The sequence below is a fragment of the Lissotriton helveticus genome, chromosome 3_1 (assembly GCF_964261635.1).
Source record: "Lissotriton helveticus chromosome 3_1, aLisHel1.1, whole genome shotgun sequence".
Classification (NCBI taxonomy): Eukaryota; Metazoa; Chordata; class Amphibia; order Caudata; family Salamandridae; genus Lissotriton; species Lissotriton helveticus.
This window is the reverse complement of record NC_136061.1, coordinates 1,791,510,374-1,791,535,136: the sequence shown is the minus strand read 5'-3', so window position 1 is coordinate 1,791,535,136 and position 24,763 is coordinate 1,791,510,374. Positions and strand designations below refer to the sequence as shown.

The window sequence follows — 24,763 nt, the reverse complement described above, 5'->3', positions numbered from 1 at the left end:
TAGGTTTAACATATGTTTCGTATCGTTTCAAAAACTTTTATTTCGGTCACCAGGACCATAAAAAGTAAGCACAGGCACAGAATAACACACATTATTAGAATGCTATCTATCAGAATTAAAAAGGAACAATCCGTTTATAATACAATTCCCAATTTAGAAGCGGGTACTATGGGTTTTACCAAATAGCCAAGTGGGGGGAGGGGAGGAATTAGATTAACACTGCGGGAAAGATTGATGTCAATTGATGTGATGCAATGAACCATCAGCTAGGGAGAATAGTAGCAATAGTTCAATAAATAATTTAAAATGACGAGATATAAGAAATTAATGCTATTTACATTTCTATATACAAGATAATCTAGAGCTAAAATTAGCATCTAACAGAAACTGTACACATAGTAGTCACATTTATAAAAATGCTGCTGATACACTTTTTATACATTTTTACCCTTCTGAGTAAAAGCCCACCTCTTGCGCCACATTGTGTATAAATATCTTGAAACAGCAAACACAATGGGTTTGGATGTATCATATTTGAAAACCCAAAAAGCCTCCCTACAGTGCTCAAAGCCCAAGTTCCGACAAAGCTGCACAAGCCAATAGCACCTAGCATTTTGGTAGCCAGGACAGAAAAATAAGACATGCATTTCTGTTTCTTCTTGTGTAATGCATACAGGGCAACCCTCCTCTTTCTGTCCGACCCATTTGTTAGTGACCGCACGTACAGGCAAAGTGCTATATCTGAACTTAAACGTACAGCTTTCCTGCAGCCTGGGGGAGGATATCATCCATGAATATTTCTAACTTATAGTTGTCCTTCACTGCAAGAAACCGTGTTGTGAGGGAGCCTAATATGGGGTTTGCTTGCAGTGCTCCAAGCTTTAAAGTACGAAAAATCTTGGGCACTAGAGCGCGAGGGACTGAGGGGCAGGTGCCACCCGGAGTGCTCCACATAAAGGGTTGACCAAGCTTTTCGCACTCATCCATTACATGGGCAAACCAGGGGACCCTTTTCAACAAGCCTGGTAAGATAAAACCTTGTTTGTGTCTGCCTGGTGTGATGCTAATTCGGGGGTTGCCCAAAGTCTTCGCCAAAACATCAACCGTTTTAGGGCAATCTCATCCTCGCTCGGGGAAATGCCCAAGTCTAAGCGCAAAGGGATTAGCGGGGTACTCGCCGGGAGACCCATTATTTGTCTTAAGAATCTATTCTCAGTTGCAACTAAAGTAGAAGGTGAAGAATGCCCCCATAATTCTTCCCCATACAAAGTTGCACCACGCGCTTGAGCCCTGTACATTTCAAGCGCGGGGCCAATGGGTTTAAAAGGTGTCTCCCTGGCTAGTTTGGCTATACTCCGGCAATCTGTGAAAGCTTAAGCTTGGCTTTTGCTATTTGGGGCGCCCACTGCATTTCTTCTGCTAGGGTGACGCCATGGTATTCAAATACAGACACCCTATCCAGACAAATGCCATTCAATTGTGGGTTAGGGATGGTTGTCTTGGGAGGGTTGACGATCATGAATTTAGTTTTAGCAGTGTTGATCGCCAAACCCATGTTACTACACAATAGGGCAAAGCTATCCAGTAACCTCTGGATGCCCATTGGTGTCTTTGATAGGAGGAGGGTATCGCCAGCAAACATCAATGCCGCCACCTTGGTGTTAGCTAACTTTGGGGCATCGTTGTTACCTCGGCCAGAAGTGGAATTAGTGCGTTGACAAAGAGGCAAAACAGGGTCAGTACGAGCATGCAGCCCTGCCTTACAGCTCTGTTCACTAGAAGTCTGCCGGTCAGTTCTCCTCCCCTACCACATCTGATTTTGGCATAGGTGTTATCATGCAGCTTGATCAGTATGTCAAGTAGGTAGACAGGGATCCCCATATCTCTTAAAACCCCCCACAATTTGGGTCTGGGGACGAGATCAAAAGCGGTTTTCAGGTCCACAAATATCAAGTAGAGGCTGCCACCCTTCATTGATACTGTCTTCCATGTGATAAGTTGGAATCTAAATACTTGGTCGAGTGTGGAGGTGTTTTTCCTGAACCCTGCCTGGTATGGGCTGATGATATAATTGTCTTCCATCCAGCCCTGGATCCGATCCAATATTACCCTAGCAAACAGTTTTTATGTGACATCGATCAAGCTGATTGGTCTATAGTTTGCTGGCAATAGCGGAGAACCCTTTTTGAAGATTGGTACAATCTCAGCCCAGGTCTCAGGGATGGGCATGCCGTTCCTAATGGCATTGAATAATACTAGAAAGTAGGGGCCCCAAATTGACGGTTCTTCCCGAAACATATCCCCAGGGAGTTTGTCCAACCCAGGAGCTTTTCCTGCAGGTAATCTTTGTAGCGCTGAGCTAACCTCTTGTAGCGTTATTTCCTCGCAAACATCATTTGCCCCACTGCTCAGTTGGGCCAAATGGGCTTCTGTACTTGGGGGTTCTGGGCAAAACGTACCCCTGGGGTCTACCTGTAGGACCTGTTCTTGATCAATTACATATAGCCTTTGAAAGTGCTCAGACGACACTTCGGCAGGCAAGTTAGGTTCGCTGGCAGAAATACCTTCCTTGCAGCCCGTTCTCATTCATAGCCAGAATGCTTTCATATCCCGGCTCAGAAGGGCAGATTTAATATTTAGCCATTTGTTTTCTTCCCAGGACTTTTTTACGCTAGAAACAACGTCTTTATAGTGGGCTCACCTGCTTTTTATCAGTATCTTTTCTTCCCCTTTGATAGCCTCCAGCAATGCTTTCTTGGCCTTACGACATTCAACATTATACCATGAATGTGGTGAATCTTTAGTTTTCCTTGGGCGACTAATAGGATTTAACATATCAGCTAGATTAGCCATAAGCTGATTACAGAGCGTTGCAACCAAATGTAAGTAAGTAGGGTTGGCCCCGTCAACCCTAAGCATGCTTATTTCCTGCAGTATCTGGATAATAATTCCATAAAGCTCTAGCAGTTTCTCCGGAGATTGTTTCATAGCTCCCCATTTTAACCTTCTCCTGTCGTTGGCAATAATTAACCTATCGCCAGTCTGAGACTCTTTAGGAGAAGAAATACCTGAGTCTGGAACCCCGAAAGTTAGTGACAAGGCATTATGGTCACTGTCCATCCGTGGGATGACCTCGAAGTCCTTCACCCACTAACAGGAGCTGCACTCCACCATGATGTACTCTATTTGGGAGGCCTGACCAGTTCTAATAAATGTCGGCCTACTGGGCCTGTCCGATGGAGCGCGGCCCTTACAGGCCCTCAGGGAATGGGTTAGGGCAATAGCATTAATCTGCAAAACCAGAGGTGACCAGGATTTTACTGGGTACGTTTGAGGGTCGCGTATATCCCATGGTAGATCCTCCTCACAGATGACAGCATCATGTGAACCTAAAAGAGGTTCAAAGTGGCAATTTAAGTCGCCCCCCACTATCAATCCTGAATTAGGTGGCACCATTGGGATAAAAAGATTTAATTCCTCCAATGTTTTTGATTCCCGTTAAGCCTTGTGACTAATCAAGTCATGGTTCTTATACCACTTTCTTAATATATGGTTTGGTTCGCCCCTAGGGCCTAACGTATATCGTTCTAATTTGCTGTGATGTATTAGGTGTAACATATGTGCTTTGACCTCTAGCCTCATAAAGAGACTAGTAGGGTCTGTTTAAAATAAATACATATATTTTATATATATACCTGGTGTGGTTCTCCATTCATCTAGCCATTCATGAGATTATAGACTGTAAAAACAAGCTGCTTTACATACCTTCAATACTTAGGCTAAAGGCTACTCTCCATAGCTACCACTAGGATAGCTTTCAAATAAGGTTGTCTTTAACCTATCACCTCTAAGGGGTTGTTCGGGCAGGTGCAAGGTGCCCACTATAACTAGTGGACAGCATATACCAGGCCAACTTCTTACATTACCTAACTGTCTATAACCCAGAATTAGGACATCTGAACAGTGTGCAGTGCATTTTGTAAGTCAAATAGAAATCACGGGAGTGGCATCCTCTTGAATAAGGCCACTTGTCCAAGTCCGGAGAGAGACAATTATCTCCAGTACCAGACATCTCTTTGCAGTCGCTTCAAAGGGGCCTAAAGGTCATGTGTATCGAACAAATCTAGGTCACTCGTTACAAATATGCCAATGTAACGGAAACCTTCTGTCACCACTGTCTCCTCACACTCTGATGGCAGGATCAGGGTTGGCTTGTATAATATGTACATTGTGGACTTGGATCAGTTTATAGTGGAAGCGGAATCCTTGCCGAAGTTAGTAAAAATATTTAGGATTTGGCAATGGAGCAATGTGGGGCAGCGACGTACATTAATATATTGTCAACATATAGGTAATTCTTATCTTCCCGATCCTTCGGACTAACTAAAGAGTCCCTGAATCATTGGGTCAGCCTGGCCCAGGTCGCCAGAGGCTCAAGAAGTAAGGCAAAAAGTAGCTGCAACAGGAGACAACCTGCAGCGTTCCACTTCTGCGGGGGAATGGTCTTGAGGGTCATCCATTCACCACCACCTGCACCAAGGGCTCCATGTATGGGAGTCAAATCCACGTAAACAAATTTGGACTGAACCCCATTCGCTCTTAGATTGCAAATAAGTATGACCATTGGACAGTGTCGAAGGCCATACATGTGTCCTGGGAGAGTACCACTGCGTCCTCTCATATCGTATCCATCCTGCCAAGTAGTCCATGGAGTCCTCACAGGTTGAGCACCGTATTTCTCCCCGGCATAAAGCCAGACTGTTCCAGATGTGCCAATTTAGAGATGTGTTGAATTAGTCCAGATGCCGGTAGCTTAGCCAGTATCTTGGCCTCAGCATTGAGTAGCGAAATGTGCCTGTTTAAGGCGTGTTTCTCCGCTGGTTTAGCTGGCTTGTGAATCACTATGATTGAGGCCAGTCGCTGTTCTTCAGTTAGGCAGCCTGCTTGTCAACTCTCCAAGTACATTGAAAGCAGGTGGGGTGCCACGCGGGAAGCAGTCAACTTATTGTGCTCTTTTGGGAGGTTGTTTGGCCCCATTGCCTTTCCTGATGGAATGCTACGGAGATCAGTGGCTATTTCCTCTGCCGTGGGGTCGTTCTCCTAGGATGTCGCGTCTACCTGGAGGAGTATGGGGAGGAGGAGATTTGTCAATAGTTCCTTAGAGTCATCAGATGGGGCCGTGGACGTGGGGTTGTACAGGCGTGAATAATGAGCAGCAAAGGCCTCTGCGAAATCCTGTGGCTCCCTCACAGACTCTGCTCTCTCTGTGGAAATTATGGGGACCCATCGGCTCACACATTCACCCCTCTCAAGCCAGGCCAGCAATTTTTCAGCCTTTTCTCCAATTTCATGAATTTTATATTGTGTCACTGACTGTTTGGTCCTTTCAAGGTCTCTATATTCTTCTTTTTGAAAGCCTAGGGCATGCCAAAGGCTTCAGTGTTATCTACCATCAACTTAGCTTCCAAGTCTAATATGTTGCTTTCCAGCACCTCTATCGCCACTCTCTTATCCTTTTTGTATCCCACTGTGAGGGAAAGCCTCTGTCACTTAATCTCTTTATTGAAGGGCTCTCAAGGAACCTGCGACGATGCCACCGATGCCTTGTTTTCCTTGAAGTTAAGTTCTGTGGCGTGTATCTGCCCAGTTCATATCTGTGGGATTTTTAAGTACCAGGCATGCAGTGTAATGAGCCGTCAGGCACATGGTGCACCCATTGATTAGCAGGCCAATAGAGGGGAGTAATCCGAGATTCTTTGTGTCAGATGGTGCACGTCTCTGAAATTTTGAACGAGGTCGGACAGGGCGAGGAAATAATTATTCGCAATTGACTATTGTGTGCTCCTGAAAAAAATGTGTACTGTTGGGCCTGCAGGTTGCTAGTGTGCCAAACAGCGGCGAGCCCCAGAGCTAGAAGGAAATCAGCTAAACGAGAGTGGCCATGCAGTGGGTACCTTGAGGGGTAGCAATCCTTTAGATCACATAATGTTATCTTTATATCTCCTTCTATCAGGGGCTCTCTGTCTGGTAAGTCTAGAAGGAACTTGCTGAGGTCTGGTATAAACTAACACAATATTAACAGTCTTCCCCTCCCATATACCAGTGATTGCCACATATCAGCCCAGTTTATCTGTCCAAGACCGTTCCCTAGTAAAGGGAAATTGTTTCCTTTAAAGTATTCCGAGTCGCTTCGACCCGGTGGTGAAGCCTGAGTGCAATGCTAGCTTATAGACACATCTGTCCAGTGCTTTGCAGGAGTTTCCTACTAAGTGTGTCTCTTGTAGGTGTACCACATACGGTGAGTATTGAAGTACCATCCTTCGTTTAATTTTATCTCCTAGACATTGATGTTCCAGGATAGGAGTCGCATCGTGGGGATATTCATGTGTCAGTCATGTCCCAGCAGTGGGGTGTGCTCTTCTTTTCCCCGCATAAAGAGTGAGCCTGTAGGTGGAACTTGGGGTTGATATCATAGCTGTTGCTCAGTTTCTCTTCTCTCTGCAGTGTATGAAATTGTTTGTTGCCCTTCCTCGTAGGGCAAGCTGGACAGTGAGTACAACAACTGTCCCCTCCCATCTCTTTCAGTTCGTACTGTTAGAACTTTAAAACTGTTCCCTCGAACTGGGAAAAAATTAACCCTACTTCCTGCTTCCCTGCCAGGCAGACATAAAACTACCCACCTACCCAACTCTGCAGAGCACCTATCCCCCCCAACCCGACCAGAACTCTGGGGACAATGGTCCAGCCTTCCCACCCACCCACCACTCGTCCCGTATTGGAATATTTTAGCATCAGTGGTATCAATAACATGTACGTCACCAAGTTGCTATCGCGGAGCAATCTCGACAGTCCCCATCCCTGCGTGCTGTGCTGGGTAGATCATGAGGGCCACTCCAGGGAGACTGCAGAGTTTTGCCTTGTGCTCTGGGAGGCCTGCACTCCTGTTCCCAGTGCCACAGGCTTCTTCAGCTCCCCGTTGTTTACTGTTTGAACCGGCAGCTGTTATGCTGCTTTGCTGCCAGGGGCCTCCCGAACCTCCCATAGCAGTGATTACACTCTCTTTTTCCCCCCGCACTACCAGGCTCCCTGGCTATTCCTCTATAGCAGAGGTCTTCAAACTTTTTGATGCCGAGACCCCCTTGTAAAACCTTTTTAGGCGTAAAGACCCCTTCCGACAAAAGTTTCTAGAAACTGGTACTCCTCATCATCAACTTTTGACAACCATAAATGAGCCTGTTAGACCTCATCACATCCATCCATCATTCATCCACCCACACTTTCACACATCCATTCATCCACCCTTTCATCCTTCCATCCATACATCCATCCTTCATCAATCCACCCTTTCATCCTTCCATCCATACATCCATCCTTTACCCATCCACCCTTCCATCCATCCACCCATCATTCATCCACCCGCCTTTTCACACATACATCCATCATTCATCCATGCAACCTTTTATCCATTCATACATCCATCCACCCTGTCATCCTCCCAACCATACATCCATCCTTCATCCATCCACCCTTTCATCCTCCCATCCATCCATCCATCCTTTCATCCTCCCATCCATACATCCATCCTTCATCCATCCACCCTTTCATCCATACATCCATCCACCCTTTCATCCATCCATCCACCCATCATTCATTCCCCCACCTTTTCACACACCCATCCATGCATCATTCATCCATGCAACCTTTTATCCATCCATACATCCGGCCACCCTTCCATCCTTCCATCCATACATCTATCCTTCACCAATCTATCCTTCATCCATCCACCCTTTCATCCTTCCATCCATACATCCATCATTCATCCATCCACCCTTTCATCCATCCATTCACCCATCATTCATCCACCCATCTTTTTACACATCCATCCATCCATCATTCATCCATGCAACCTTTTATCCATCCATACATCCTTCATCCATCTACCCTTTCATCCTTCCATCCACCCACCCTTTCATCCATCCATCCACCCTTTCATCCATCCACTCATCACTCATCCACCCACATTTTCACACATCCATCCATCCTTCAGCCTTACATCCATCCATCCACCCATCATTCATCCACCCACCTTTTCTGTGCCTCTCTCATGGGGGAGGGGGGATCAGTATCTCTCTGCGTCTTCTTCCTTTTTCTTTCCCGCTCATTGGAGGGCATCTCTGTGCCTCCCTGCTGGGGGCGGGGGACGTGTCACGGGACCCACAGCTCCAGGCGCGCAACATCTATTGAACTCAAAGGGCTACACTACAGCCTGCTCCCCCAGCCCCCCCCCAGCTCGTGTATGTGAGCCTGGCTGAAACAGCTTCAGGGACACACACACAGCCACACCCGCGTACTTGACAGGTCTTTAAAAGACCTTTTACTTGTTAATGAGGCGTTGATGTTTTTCACACCTCGGTGTGAATTAGGCCTCCGCGTGAACACCCTCGATCAGCCCAATGCCAGGAACTGCACTCTGCAGAATCTGCGACCACCTTCCCAGGACTCCACGACTCGCGCCCCACAGATTGAAGACCTCTGCTCTATAGCCAGCTCTCTCCCTCTTTATTCGGACATATTCCTGTCTGCCGGGACCTGGTTGCCGCTGCTTGCAGTTGGAGGTTAGGCACCTTGCTCCTGTGCAGCCACGAGGGCGACAATCCTTATCCTCTGCACTGCTAACAGTGTCACGCTGCCTGTGGGAGCACACATCACTTTAGCTCCAGGATACAAGCCTCGCATCACCTTCCACTCAGCTAATTTCACTGACCCCTCGGAAGTCGCTGGATGGTACCGGTAGGCTTTTGGCATTAGCGACCCCTCATGTGACGGCACTATGCACGGATAATGTGACGGATCTACTGGGATTTTGGCAGTGGGCCGTGTGAGCACTCTTAGTTATCAGCCATATTGCTCAGCCGTCGGCCACGCCCCTTCCTCTATAACTTTTTTTAATATTCAGTAAACTAGGTTAAAATTGATATATTTAACTAGTTTTAAAGAAGTTGTATTTAAAAAAGTTTAATCAACGTTTTAATGTTTATTAGATCGCTTAAAAAATTTATCAAAAAATGTATAACATTTTGTAAATCTTAAAATATGCACACACATGCATGAATGGGCATGGAAGTGTGTAATTTAAATATTAAACTCATTTCATTTATTTAATAGGACCATTATGAATGACAATTTTCTTACTCTTTGGTTGGTCTCTGTTTTGTATTATCATGCCACTCCCAAACCCCTCCTTACATTTCCCTAAACCCCTCCCTGTTAGTGGTAGTTATTCCTCACTTTCCCACCACTCATCAAGGCCCATCTCACATTTACCGGCATCTTTGCTACTGTGGCAGAATCTCTGCACAGAAAAGACAGAAAAGGCAGAGTTCTCCAGATGTAGGTTTATGAATTATATTATGTAGTATGCGGGTAGCCCTATGTGTTATATTGTACACCCCTGTACTTTATTAACAACAGTATGGGCCCTATTACGATGTCGCCTCGGGCAAGGGACTGACCGACACCCAGTTGGCGGTCCCAACCAAGGATGCGACCTAACGCTGTTCAGTCATATGCCTGTACTTTACAATGGGAGCATGTATTCTGTCCGGAATACATGCTTCCATTATAAAATAGGAGGTGCAGTTCATCCCTGCACCCCATGGCAGGCACCTCAAGGTGCCTGCCACCATGTGCAGGGATCAACAGGGTGCCCCTTCGGCCTACAACCAGAGGCCGTGCACCCCTGGGGGCCCTGCTGAGTGCCCTAAAGTTGACTTTCGACAGCCTTTCTGTGTCAGAAAGGCCGGCACAGAAAGGCTGTTGGAATCCAACGTCGTAATTCGTCGGGCGGAAAGAGCTGCCCTTGGGATTACTGAAAGCATTCCGACTGGAGGATGGGCTCCATGAGCCTCTTGGAAGCCAGTCTGATTTGACCAGTCGCATTCCTTCCCTACTGACCGACTGATTACGATGCGGTCGGAAACAGCCCCTAAGTCTCTGTAATTACATCCTGTGATGGAGTGTCATGTTAGTTGCTAGGATGTGATTTGCATAGTAGATGGTTCCAGATCAGTTATAGGCTGGTGATTGATGTGATTTCTCTGGAAACTATTGTGAGTGATACGAGCTACAAGCTCAATAATCTACCACAAGACACAGTAACTTTAATGTCAAGCCCACTGACCGAGTGTTTGAAAAACAAAGTACTTTTAATTACACATTAGTACTCAACACTGCACAGTTTAGTTGCAAATACACAGTGGTACCAAAGATCATGAGTCCTTTGTTGATACATTCCCCTGTTCCTCCTCTCTGTCGTTTATCCCGCCTGGGTGATCCTTTCTAAGATTGTCCCATAGCGATAAATAATTAAGGCTCACGTTTCCCACAAATCAAATATGCAGTCATTTTACTGTTCATTCTACTCACTGCTGTCATGGTGAGCAGAAAGACAGTCTTTTGTCCTCATACTCACCTCAGTGCATTTTCAGTGGATCAGCCCGACAGGAGCCTGCTGTAATCACAGGCAGCTTCCGCAGAGAGGTGGGGCACAGCTTGCATATTCACCAAGCGTGGGCGTCCTGGACTATTGGATGTTTCCTAATGGGCTCTGCTGCTGCTGAGTAGGTGTCCCCGATAGTCGTAGTCTACTTGCAGGCTCACACAGACAGAAGGTAAAGCATTTGTGGCCCAAACTACACTGATGCACACAGCAACAGTTTCAGCCCATCCTGGGCAAGTACACACAGTCAGACATTTGAAGACACCCCCCCCCCCCCCCCCCCAGCCTACCATGGACCAATAGATGTAGTGTAGTCTTTTGTGGTTCTTACCAGGAACTGCAGAGAGAGACTGCAAGCCCCTCTGCAGCACGGTTCACTTCAGGCTTCACTCTTTAAGGCAGTCTGATTTCTCTCGTGTTCTCCAGACCAAAAACCTTATTGGCTTCTCCTACAAAGTCTCTCCTCCTGTAAGGGCAGGAAGATTATTTCCCTCTTTCAAACGGCAGGCAGCTTTGAGGTAATAGGCCGACTCTCTGCTCCCTCAGCAGAAAGTGCAGGCTTCAGGTGATGTCACCTCACTTCTGGAAGATTAGCTGTTGGGCAGACACCAGCCCCGGTCACTCAGCATTCCTTTAGTACTTTGTGGAACACTCCCTTCCATGGTCATGAAAAACAGGGAATGGGCTCCAAGTAGGATTGTTTGGGTCCCACTTTTATAGACATTTTCTAGTTTGGGTATGTGGATCCGCTCTCTAAAGCTTCAGAAATGATTTTACCTCCAGACACTGCTGTCACGCAAAGTGATGTAGGTAGCATTTGGGATGTGTCTAAAGTGAACACTGATAATATAGTCACAATAATGTGAGGTTTCTATACCTGGCTGTTATCAGCCTCTCTGAAGCAGTAATCAGTGAGAGGCAAAAGAGCAGGGCTAGAATCCTTCTCACCTTAAAAAACAGAAACTGCAATCTAAATGACAGTGATTAGGAAGAAACAATCAGCAACCCCTTACTAACAAAATCTTAATGAAGTGTCAAATGATAGCCCTGTCCACATCCTCTGAGCTTCAGTGTCTTTATCTCTACTCTCCAGACAGAGAAATTCAGACAATACACTTCTACTTTCTGGGGAAGCTAGTATCATCCTTTATCTTGTGTCATGCTAAACCGGGGGTGTGCAAAATGGATCCCGCTGACTTCAGTACACAGACTCATACACAGGGAGACCACAGAGAGGCCTGCTACCAAACTAGAACCACACAATAATACACATAATATTTACTCGACACACAAATAGGATGTCGGCTCAAGGTTCCGCTCTTCAAATAACAGTAGAACTTTACAGAAGAAGGGTGTTGGAAAACGTTCCTCTATGAAGGATCACTCCAAGCTTTTTGCCCTCCTCCTCCTATTTTCCTATGCTTATTTGTGTTGCCGTTAGCACTCCGAGTACTTTACAATTGCTTAAAAAGAGATGTTTAAAAGAGATTGTCCCTGGTAATTTTGTCTATCATTAAAGTTCCTCCATGACCTTAAGCAGCCACTCTTGGGTTGTGGGCCAGCAACAGCAACATAACATTTTCAAATCTATCGAGTAATCCCAGGCTCAGCAACACGGGCCAAGGATCTAGCCTTCACTAACATGGGAATTACCTGGCAAGGGGTGCAATGACCTGGGCGAGCAAACGACACGACAAACTGCAGATTGCAACTGTCAACAAATAACTTTTGGTTGCCCGCTTACAGATTCCAATGCACCAATTGAACTGGCATTGCAAAGGAACCCTCAGGAATTAATTCTCCGAAAAACGTTGCACTTTTCACGCCACCCTACGCACCTTACTGGCTATATTGTGTGCCAGCTTTTACTCTTCTTGTAATTTTATGGAAACATTTCAATTTTTAAATGCATTTAACTAATTCTAGTATTATAAATGTTGTGGTTTTGCTTTTTATACATATGTTTTAACTAATTGCAAAGGTTTTAATTAATCATTCAATAAAGAGATTACTTACCACTGCTAACCAGTGCTAATATGTACATGCTCTCTTCTCTAAACATGATGTAATTGGTTTAAACCTGTTTGGCATATTTAGTTATTAGAAATTGGGTTTCTGGTTGGCTAGGGTATGGACCTAAGCCAGGCAGAACCAGCCACTCTAGTAAGGCCAAGGGAGATACATGCTGAAGATAACCGTTGCACACCCTTGGTACCTTGGCAGAGCAGTCAGGCTTTTCCCAGAGGCAATGTGTAAAGCGTTTGCACAACACACTCACACAGCAGTGACACCCCGGGCACACCACAAAGGAAACGCCACACAAGGTTATCTAAAAATAGTCTTTGTATTATCCATAAAAACACATTAGAACATAATCACATATATCACTGTGCCACTCAGCAATTTTCATGACTTTACAGGGATTACATAAATCACTTGGCCAATAGGGCTATTGTCATAAACATTCAGCGTCACTAGTCGCCACTGGCAGGATTGTGCTTAGCACAAAGCATTAGAGATAGGATCAGTTAGCACAGCTCAGTAGCTACTGGTCCGAACTGTACTTAGCATAACACATTAGGCCTACATATAATCAGAAGTGCACTGTAGCAAACTACCCGTAGAGTGCACACATTAGAATATCAACATTATGGTACATGGAGTGCCATCCTTGGCAATATAACCCAACACATATGTAAGCCTCAGGGCATACCTTGCAAGATATGACACAGGAATAATAAGCACATAAATGCCTCCTCCTGACACTACATTCGGCAGCCTGATACTGTTAGACAATATGATGACTCAAAACATCAGAGCACGGGCTGCAACCCAAGGTATCGTAAGTACCACCGGAATCACCCACGTGGTGCCAGCGTTATACACATCCCCACATCATACGGCCCCTGAACATCACACTTGCTACCCTAAGAATGTGAGCCAGCCTGGGAGGTAGCTGCCCGTAATGCACCGAGGGCAGCTTCTGTGGGGTAGCACAGCGCAGCCGGGGAGGGGACTTCGCCTGGTTCCCTTCTGCTGATCAGTCAACCAGGCTCACCTGCGTTCTGAGCTAGTCAAAGCTGCTAGACCAACGGGGTCGAACAGTAAGGTGTCAGGAGTCTCCCACCTCATGGGTTTATGCCCCTGTGGAGCAGTGGCACTCCTTCGGACTCCCGGGGGCGAGAAACAAGCAGCGCAAGTCAGCCGGACAGGTGAGGGCGGGGCTCTTCCTCTGCCACATGTAGAGCACCCAGCACCGCTCCAGAGCAGGCATTTCTTTTGGCCTTTCCTGATGGTTCCTGGGGCAATGGCCGGAACTCCTGCAGAGACATTGGCTGCCCAGCAACCTAGCTTTCCTTCACGTTGGCTCTGGCCTGCTCCCCCTGACGGTCACAGTGCTGGCTGAGGAATTGTCCCTGCCCTCGAGTACAAGCAAGTGTCTGCCTCACAACACGGGGAGGCCAGCACGGGTGCCACGCACTCTTGGCGGTTTACGTTGACGAAGTAAAGGACACAGTGTGGCTCACCACGCACTTTCTTTGCCACAGCGCTCCTGCCAGTGGTCCCCTTCCTTTCTTGAACGGCACAGCGCTTGTGAGCGCAAAAACAACAAAGTGCTCCAGATGCTCCAGAGCAGTGGGAGCCATCACTTGGGGCTCAGGCCACAGAGGAGAGGACGGCACCGCCCATGCTGCAGTGTAGAAAGCGCTCTTACCCCAAGTCAACCTTGTGCAAGCCCACTCCTTGGGCAGCCAAACTAGAAAGCACAAAATCCAAAGTGCTCACCACACACCAGGATAAATCACCCAGGCAAGCTACACAGCCCTGGGGGGTGACTGGGGGCCAGAGCAGGAAGCAGGCTCAGGTCAGCACACCGGTAAAGTACAGATGGTGGTTCCCTTGCGGCACATCCATCCCCCTGGTCCTAGCAGTCTCTTCGAGTTCCAGTTAAGTTCCAAGTTAGCTCAACAACATGGTGTCACAGCCCCTTCTCTTATAGTCCACAACATCTTTGTTCTCTGCTGGCTCAGGGCTCTGAGCCCAGTCCAAACCAGTTCTGGGAGCACTTAAAAAGTATCACTCTCCATTGTAAGTGTAAGCCTTGGCACCTGACACACCACAGGGGGCGGAGCCATCATTGTGAAAGGCAGGCACAGCCCTAATCAGGAGCAGGTTGTGCTCCTCCCATCACTCCAAATGCAGACAAGGCCTATTTAGCCTAGCGCTGACTCATCCAGACTCTCTGGATCCACTGCACATCCCCAGCCCCTGTCACTCCAAAGCCAGACAGTCAATACACATCCTAGCAAAGGACCACATACACATAGCACACAGAAATGCCTACTTCTAAAAGTGGCATTTCGAAAATAGTAATAATCCGCTTTCACCAACAAGCAGGATTTATCACTACCATTCCAAACATACCAAACTTGATTACGCTACCTCTCTCAGATCAGAAATTACCACTGAAGCACATATCAGCAAATCCCCCATGCACTCCTATGAGAGGACAGCCTCACAGCAGTGAATAACCAAATAGGCTTTTTGTCTCTACCAGGACAAGCCACACATTTAAGGCACATGTCCTACCTTTTACCTACACCGCACCCTGCCTATAGGGCCAGCTACTGCCTACCTTAGGGGTGACTGAAATGTAGTAAAAGGGGAGTCAGAGACGTGGCACCACTTTATGAGCCACGTCACAGTGGCAGTAAATTGCACGTGCAGGCCCTGCAGTAGCAGAGGAATGAGACAGATTTGAAAGTATACTTTGGTGGGTGGCACAAGCAGCACTGCAAGCCCACCAGTCGTATTTAATTTACTGGCCCTCGGTATATGGGACACCACTGTATAAGGGAAATATGCCAAACAGGTGTAGTCCAATCTTACCAAGTTTACCATAGAGAGCAAATGCACTTTAGCACTGAACAGCAGAGGTAAATTGCCAGAGTCATAAAACTACCAACAAGAGGTCGGAAAAAAGTACAGGAGGAAGGCAAAAGGTTATGGGATGACCCTGCAAAAAGGGCCAAGTTCAACATTAGTTTACTTGTAAGTTCCTTGTAAAGTGCTATACCATATACCCAGGGCCTGTAATGTATATGCTACTAGTGGGCCTGCAGCGCTCGTTGAAGCTCCCACACAAGTAGCCTTTCAAACCTGTCTCACTCCTGCCATTGCAGGGACTGTGTGGGCAGCCTACTGCCACTTCAACTTGACATTTAAAACTACTTGCCAAGGCTAAAACTCGCCTTTTAGTACACACAGGGCACCCCCAAGGTAGGACCTAGATAGCCCTAAGTACAGGGTGCTGTGTAAGTAAAAGGTAGGACATGTATTTTTTAGGTTTTACATGTCCTGGTAGTGCCAAACAGCTAAATTCACTTTTCACTACTGTGAAGCCTACTACACTCAAAGGCTAGGATTTGGAATTCTTTAAAAAAACGTTTAACCTGTAATCCCTGTTTAAAAATGAGTAGCAACCTCATGTTTCATAACTTTGGAATGTTAATGATAAATCCTCTTTAATGATAAAATTGGATTTAACATTACTATTTTAGAAATGCCACTTTTAGAAAATGGACATTTCTCTGCCCTCAACTTGCTCTGTGTGCCGACAGCAGGTCTTCAATACATGTCTGTGCTTGGTGCCGACAGCTACACATTGAGCATTTCCTCTAGACAGCTGCAAACACAGGAAGGGTGGTTGTGACAGAGAACTCTTATGCATTCTGATAGCCTTCCTGGGCAGGAAGGGACAGTGGAAGCTGACACTTACATTTGAACAGGCAGGGTCCTGTGTCCCACACAAAGGGCTGATTACCCCACCCCCATCACACACACATACACACACTTAGATAGCCTGGAAGCCAGGGCTGGGGTGAAGGAGGACCTGTGTAAGGGAGCTGCTATGAAGATACCCCTACTTCAAAGTCACATTTTGGTATAAGTACAAGTACTGGGGCTCTAAACCTACCAAATCAGTACACTAGAGGACCTGTGAAGAACTCTGACAGGAGTAAGGACTGCTGTGCTACAATGATTGCCACTCTGCTTGACTGACTGTTCTAAGGAACTGCTTAGCTGCTGTGCTGAGCTGCCCCTGCTGTCTGTTGATGTCTGTCCTGCTGAAGACAAAGGACTGACTCTATCTCACTCTAACTCAGAGTGACTCCAAGAGCTTGCTGGCTTGTCTCCTGTTTTCTAAAGTCTCAGAGTCATCAAATACTTTCTACAACTCTCCTGGTGCTGCTGGCCTCTGCCATCTGTGAGTTCTACTCTTGCCTGAGGTGCCTCTCCAGTCCTGGGCCTCAGCAGTGGGTTCTGCAGCTGTTTTGCTGCAAAATTGATGCAGTGTCGCTACAGGTCCAATTGGAACCTACCTAGTGCCCTTCGACACCGATGCAGTAAAGAAGAGAAGACATACCTGAGCGGCTTGTCAACAACTCCGAACCTGACTCCGAGGTTCAACAACGATTCAGCACCAATCTGTGGTCCCGACTGGGAGGCTTGACTTCAACGCATCGACTGGTTTCATCCCCGTAGCCGGCGGCCTGAATTTTGGATTTACCCCAGCTAGCTCGACCTCAAGTAACCTTTTAGAGCTATTGACTTCTAAGCATTATTTTTAGTTTGTTCTTTAAAAATTCATATCTTGACTTCTACTTATTGGATCTTTGTTGTTTTGGTCTTATTGTACTCACAAAAATATTCTCCATTGTTCTAAACTTGTGTGGAGTCTTTTTGCAGTGTTTAGGCTGTGTTACTTTGTATGTTTGTGTTGCACACATACTTTAGACATTACCTCCTAAGATAAGCCTGCCTGCTCTGTGTCAAACTACCACAGGTTATGTTTGGTGTGAATCTAGCTTACCTTGATTATGGTGGTGGTTCCTGTTTGGACAGGGTGCATACCACTGCCAACTAGAATCACCAGTTCCAACAAGGGGCTGTTAGACCATATTGTTCCTGACATCGATTAAAAAAGTCTGGCCCACTAATTGATATCACAAAATAAAAATATGATGCTACCTCCACCTTAAGTACTAGATCTAGGAGAGGGACAGTAGTTCTTGGTCCATTATGAATGTATGCTTGATGCACCACTCCAGGTCATAGGACAGGTCCTGAACTGCACAAAGCCAAGGACAGACCTGGGAATTTGAGCACATGGTGGCGTACCAGGGCCAAAATAAAACTCAGGGTGGTAGATACACACATCACACACACAGGCACTCAGGCAGTAGTACATGCCCGCATACTAGAAGATATTCAGTGATCCGTTGAGAGGGATCGGAGCCCCACTTAAATAATAACACAATCCTTCACAGGGTGCACCACAATTGTCACTAAATCGATATGTGCTTAACCCTCTGGTGGCTTTGTACAAAAGTAGTCCAGCTTACCAGAGGCAATGTGTAAAGTATTTATGGGCACTCAAACTGTAATAAAGTGAAAATATAAGAGAAGTCCAAGGCCAAATTAGAATTATAGAGTACATTTTAATGAATACAATGACACCAGAATTACAAACATTAAATCAGTAGAACCAGAGATTTGAGTTTTTAAAAATGTTGATGAAAATACCGCTATAGAGAACATAGTACCACTTGCGGTTATCCAGGCCTGGATAAAGTCACAAGTTCAGGCCAACCATGACGCAGTGCAGGTCGGATACAGGGACCAGGTTCATGCAGGTCTCGTTGGAGCCCCTCATTGGGGGTTGTCACGGACAGTCGCCGTTGAAACAAAGTGTAGGTTCCATTAAAGCTTCTCCTTTGTGCAATCGTGGGCAGACATTACCCAGCATAAAGAGGATTCTTCACGATCACGAGGAGCCCAAAACATCGGTATCTTCAATTAGAGTTCAGAAGTAGTACACTCATTCCAGCAGAGGCCAGAAGCTGGGATCAGACATGTCCAGTTGGTGCTGGTCAGCTGAGGGAGGCCTGTGGAAGTGTGTTGTGTCCCTGCAGCTCAAATAGGAGGTCAGCCAGCTGACACTTTGAGTTATCATCTGTGCCCAGCATAGTAATGACCCTGATCAGTTTGGAAATCAATGCTCATGAAATTAAATATCCAGTTCAAAATGTTATTCAGTGCCAAGAATATTCATTTTTTTTGCTGCAGACATTTAAGGGTGACATTATTTTAAAGACGATGGTCTAAGTATGTGTCGGTGCCAACATATTATAGGCTGTTATCCGCATGCTATTGTTAAACACAATTTTAAAAATTCAGTTAGTTATGTTCGTCAGTGGCCACAATATTACAGTCTCAAATGTGCGTGCTGGTCAGTGTCCTTTCTATTAAAGGCACTGCTCCAAATATATTTTGGCTTTCAGTTCCTCACAGTCATTGATATCTCCATACAGAAGTGTTGTTGATAGTTGACAAAATTGCAAAATCTGAAATTGTTTGTGATCCAAATTTGGATGAGGAATGCGGAGAAATGAAATCTGTTTATTATCTGAAAGGCTGGACAGTCATTGTTAGTTTATGATTCATCTTCTGTTTTTCTTTTAGATCCAGATATTACTCCACAAACTCCAATACCAACTCCGCCAACCACCACACCAACAACAACCACCGCCACACCAACAACAACCACCACAACCACACCAACAATAACGACCACCACCACACCAGCAACAACAACCACCACCACACCCGGGGCTTCCACTCCTGAGATTACCACACCAGAGACTACCACACCGAAGACTACCTCACCGGAGACTTCCACACCCAAGACTACCACACCCGAGACTTCCACACCAGAGACTACCACAACCAAGACTACTACACCTGAAACACCAACACCTGAGACTTCCACACCCGAGACTTCCACACCCGAGACTACCACACCCGAGACTTCCACACCTGAGACTACCACACCCAAGACTACCACACCCGAGACTTCCACACCTGAGACTACCACACCCGAGACTACCATACCCGTGACTTCCACACCCGAGAATACCAGACCTGGGACTTCCACACCGGAGACTTCCACACCAGAGACTTCCACACTGGAGACTACAACACCTGAGACTTCCACACCCGAGACTACCACACCGGAGAATACCACACCTGAGACTTCCACACCGGAGACTTCCACACCAGAGACTTCCACACTGGAGACTACCACACCTGAGACTTCCACACCCGAGACTACCACACCGGAGAATACCACACCTGAGACTTCCACAACCGAGACTTCCACACCGGATACTACCACCCCTGAGACTACTACACCCGAGACTCCAACACCCGAGACTTCCACACCTGAGACTTCTACACCCAAGACTACCATAACCGAGACTTCCACACCTGAATCTACCACACCGGAGACTACCACACCTGAGACTTCCACACCCGAGACTACCACACTGGGGACTACCACACCGGAGACTTCCACACCGGAGACTACCACACCTGAGACTTCCACACCCGAGACTACCACACCGGAGAATACCACACCTGAGACTTCCACAACCGAGACTTCCACACCCGAGACTACCACACCTGAGACTACTACACCCAAAACGTCCACACCCGAGACCACAACAATACCAGGACCCACTGTTACAAAAACCCAAACTGAAACCAAAACTAAAACCATATCAACAACTGAAACAAGAAATGTCAATGGGAAGCTGATCACTACAATCACCATACAGGAGACCACTACAACTACCAACATCATAACAATAATGACGAGGCTGGTCATAAGAACAACGACTATCAGCTCCTGGTCCTGTTTCACCACAATCATAAACATAACCACATCTGTGACTGTGGACACCCGAAATTCATCAGACCATTCATGGAACGAGACACAAAATGATACCCTTGAGGGATGGGACGTGCCTGCTCTACATTTTGTTCAAACGCCAGTCACAACAATTACAACTACAGAGACAACCACAGCTCCAGTAGAGGATGGCACAAAAACAATCACAACAACTACCTCAGTCACTAAGCAATCGCAAACTCTAGTGACCTATCCAGAGTCTCCATACTCCGCGTCAACAACAACACACCCCTTTTCAACTAAGTGATTTTTCATATAAATTGTAAGCCTACATTTACTTCAATTTCTTAGACCAATATGTAATACTACTTTACTCAGTCCATGTTTTACGCTATCCCCCAAGAGCCAAAACAACATAACAAGTGCATAGCCACTCCGGTCAGCTGATGTGTATTTGCCCCCTTACAATAAAACATTGAAGTGCTGCACAATGGCCTACCATTAAAGAATCCCCAACCAAATTCAGTCCCCTCACTGCTGAATCAAGGGCTGCAGACCGTTCAGATCAGCCAGCTGTGCTGCAAGGAGTTTTGGAGCATCTTATGTTATACCAAATGCTCTGATTTACTTAGTAACCCAGCCCATAGAAGAGAGTATGTTCGTTGGTTTGCAGGGGAGAGTTTAGAAGCGTGTGCCACGTGAAGTAAATGTCCAAGAGGAAAAGCGATGGTTTGGGAGCCTCTCGGATGGGTGCAATCACAGACATCACCCCTTCCTCCTGTGCTGATCAAGATGCTCAAGGTATGTCAAAATAGCATGGCTTGAAGGGCACATCCTTGACCTGCACCAATGGCATTTGCCAAATGCCCTCAAGTGGGTTCTAAGTCTTGGCCAGAAAGGTGCATGGAGCTGAGATTGCCACTCATGATATATTAAAAATGGAAGTAATTCACTCATTCAAGCCATATGCACATATGCACTCAGGAACTTGGTGCTTTTTACAGAATTGGGAACCAGAGTGGAGCTTGCTCTTGGTTTAGGTTAATTTGGTCTGTGCAGACTAGAGCAGAGGAATTGTTATGTAGTACTTTACGCAGCCATAGCCTGGTGATCCACGTTTATAACCCACAAAGCACTCTTATGTCTGATACTTCCATAAACACTATAGGGATTATATTTACGCCCCCTGGAAATATATATCTGCTCATTATTGCCAACAACACCAAGCAATCAAAGGTAGCCATCTTACTTGAAGTCCAGGAACGCTGGGGGAAGCTCAGAATGTATGAAATATATATGAAAACTACATTTGAATTTATTATGTATTGGTTTGAGGGACCTTTGTTAGTTACCTTGGCTTCAGCCACAGTGCTGCTGACCCATATTTATCTGTGCCAATCAATATGTAGGAAGCCAGACCCTTCTGTACATATCACCCAGGAAGGGAGCTTCAGATAGACATATATCCAACATTGCTGTGACAAGCCTCCTCTCATAGTAGCCACCACCCATGCATCCCATTAACAAGAAAGGGCCAGTTAACCCTCTCTGTAAAACCCAGTGAGAAACTGAGTGCATCAAAAATAAAACCCTGTTAAAGTCCGTTCCAAGAAAAACCGCAATTCTTCTGCATGAAACCCTCTCATTCTACATGTTTCCTAACAACAAGAACATTCCATCAAGAAGAAACTCCGGCCACAAAATAACTTCCATCATCAAAAACAATAGATAAACAACACCTACCAGCAATATTTTTCCTTCAACACCAAGATACTGCATAATCCAGGTCAAAAACATCTTCCGTTGACAAGCATCTCCCAGTATAGTAGTCCCTATCAATTAACGTTTCTCAAACATAAAAAAAATCAGACAGACAGACACTAGCTCTTTTAACAAATTGATCTGATACTGTAATCCCCACCAAAAAGCATCATCTTTAAACAATATACACCTTACAAATGCCTGCCAAAAATATCTTTTGAAAACAAAAAACTGACTAGACAATCCATGCTAATAAACATCTTTACGCGCACTGCTGAAAATCTCAGCCAGCAAAAAACACATGGCTTCGACTGGAAAACACTGTCACAAGGAACCTCTTCCTTCAATAGAAATGTACTCAACATCCTGATCAATGAATACTTTCCTTCCACAAAGTCGTATTACATCTCCCATCATCTCTGCTGAAGATGACCCTTCTTCATCTGAGATGGATGGGGAGTTACGTGTAATGCCCTTTGTTTGAGACACTTGCAGACACACGACATTGCCACAGTCAGAGTCGCGTGAAACTATCACTGCATAAAGGGTCCTGGAGAGAAAAATGAATTGTCCTTTTCTGAGAAAACCTGCCGAGTCACCCGAAATACTTACTGTCTGAGACCCTTCAAGTCACATAAGACACTCATTGCTCGAGACACCTGCAACGTCACAGTCGGAGACACGTACAGTCACCGGAAATGTCCACTGCACGAGGCTCACGGATAGACACATGAAATGTGCATTGTCGATGACACCTGACAGCAGACTGAACATTCACCTCTGCAGAGCCACTCGGAGAGCTGCTGGGAAGACCCCGACTGCGACACAGGAAGGCACGCGGGACTCCCCTCTCGGACCTAAACATGGCTGGAACACTGGCTGGAATGTTCCACCACTTCATCTCTGGGACATTCGAGATCTGTTGCATTCTGCTGGGCTCGCATCATACATGAAGGGCTGCAGTCTCTTTCTTGACTGCATCATACATGAAGGGCTGCGGTCTCTTTCTTAGCCGTCAATAAGCAGCTCATAGTACGCATTTCTGTGGTGCTTTTTGTGGTTGAAAGCCTTGGGAATGATGTAAGACTAAAGTGATTAAATGTTATATGCACTTTTCCTTAGATCGAAGTTTCACAACCTTTTCTGTTTTCCTATAACAATTAAAGTTATGAATTAGCGATGTAGAATAGATCTGAAAAAAGTTTCCATGCGCCTCTCACGGTGTTGTGTGCAGTGCAAATATAGTCAAACATAACACATAACATCACATGTGAATGTAAAGTTGGCTATTTTTGTAGCACAACAGTCACCAGTTCCATAGGACATCGGTGGTGTCATGATAGTGATATAGGCTAGAAGTTTTTCTGTCACTCTTGGCGCTGCTCATGTTTTCAGATTGCAGAACCATGTTCTAAAACGTTGAATCAATCACTGTGTGAAATTCAAGGCTGAAATAGTCCTAATATAACATTAAATTAAATTTTCTTTCTTGCAAAGGCTGCGACAATCATTATATGTTTTTTAACGCATGCACATGAATAAGCCAACACATGTTTCACATGTAAGACTATAAGCTTTCTCAAAGCAAGTGTTTTTGATGGAAAGACTGATACCTGTTCTTTACATTCGAGGACTTGTGGTTTCCCTCCCCTCAGTATAGGAATGGGATTATAAATCCCAGCATACGAAGTGCTCATGGAGAAAATGTCAGGCTTGGTGGAAGGAGCCACACAAGACAGGATCACGTGGCAGCTACAACTCTCCCCCATGCACCTTCCCCATCTTCACTTAAAAGATGGCCTTGTCTTGTCCACCTAGCCCTTGAAGGACCCTTGACACTTATCCACACTATAGCAGGAGCCATAATCAGCTACACCACAAGCCTCATCTCAGAGGCACATAACTACAGCTTATACATGCATCATGATGGTCCTTCACAGCCAGTCCTAGCCAACTACGCCCTGGATATCTGGGTCTTGTAGTTTTGCTTATCCAGTTTGTAGTTATGCACTAACAGGACTCAGCACAATTGGTGAAAGAAATGATGATTGAAGATGGCCTACAAAGAGCAAGTTGACCATTATGGTGCTTTCACCTTTATTGCAATAATCAAGCTCAGTTCACCCTCTTTGTGAGTGATACATTCACATATGTCTCACTTACTCCATGCCTACTTTTAACTCCTATGGTATTCCTCAATCTACCTGTTTGATTTTAAAATCATTTATTTATACATTGTCTTTTTTGAAGTTTTTTAAATCTTGGCCTGCAGCTATTTCTTTAGAGACAATGGGCCATATGTATAAAGATTTTTTTGTGCTTGTTAACGGATCTATTTGCAGAATCAGCCCGTTTGTGAACACAAAGTCTTTTTGAAATGTACAAATCCCTATTTGCAATTTGGGAACCTAATAGAGAATCGCATATTGTCTTTGCGATTCAGTATTCAGAAGGGGCATGCTTAGGGAGTCCTTTCCAAATACCGAATCAAAGTGGTATGTGTGAAGGTTTTGTGATCGAAATGCAGTTGCAAAATAGTCTCATTTTGACACATATTGCAAGTAGGCTGTAACCCATTTGCAAATGGGAAGGGGTCCCAAAGTGACTCCCTTTTTGTGAATGGTTGTAAAAATGTGTTTCAGTAGCATGGGGGGACCACTGCCTACTCTTTAGAAGTGAAAAGAAACCTTTACATTTTTCTTTTTGAAACATAGTCTGTTTTTATGCCACCATCCCGGTGAATTATAAGC

General features: G+C 45.6%; 1 protein-coding gene across 1 annotated transcript in view; it reads left to right on the top strand.

The window, feature by feature from the left end:
- LOC144823815 (uncharacterized) overlaps positions 1–21,902 on the top strand; it is a 57,161-nt gene extending 35,259 nt beyond the window's left edge. The window contains exon 3 of the mRNA XM_078682670.1: positions 19,025–21,902. Coding sequence (XP_078538796.1) covers positions 19,025–20,559 — 1,535 coding nt within the window. The 3' untranslated portion in view covers positions 20,560–21,902. The remainder of the gene's footprint in view (positions 1–19,024) is intronic.
- The last annotated feature ends 2,861 nt before the right edge of the window (positions 21,903–24,763 follow it).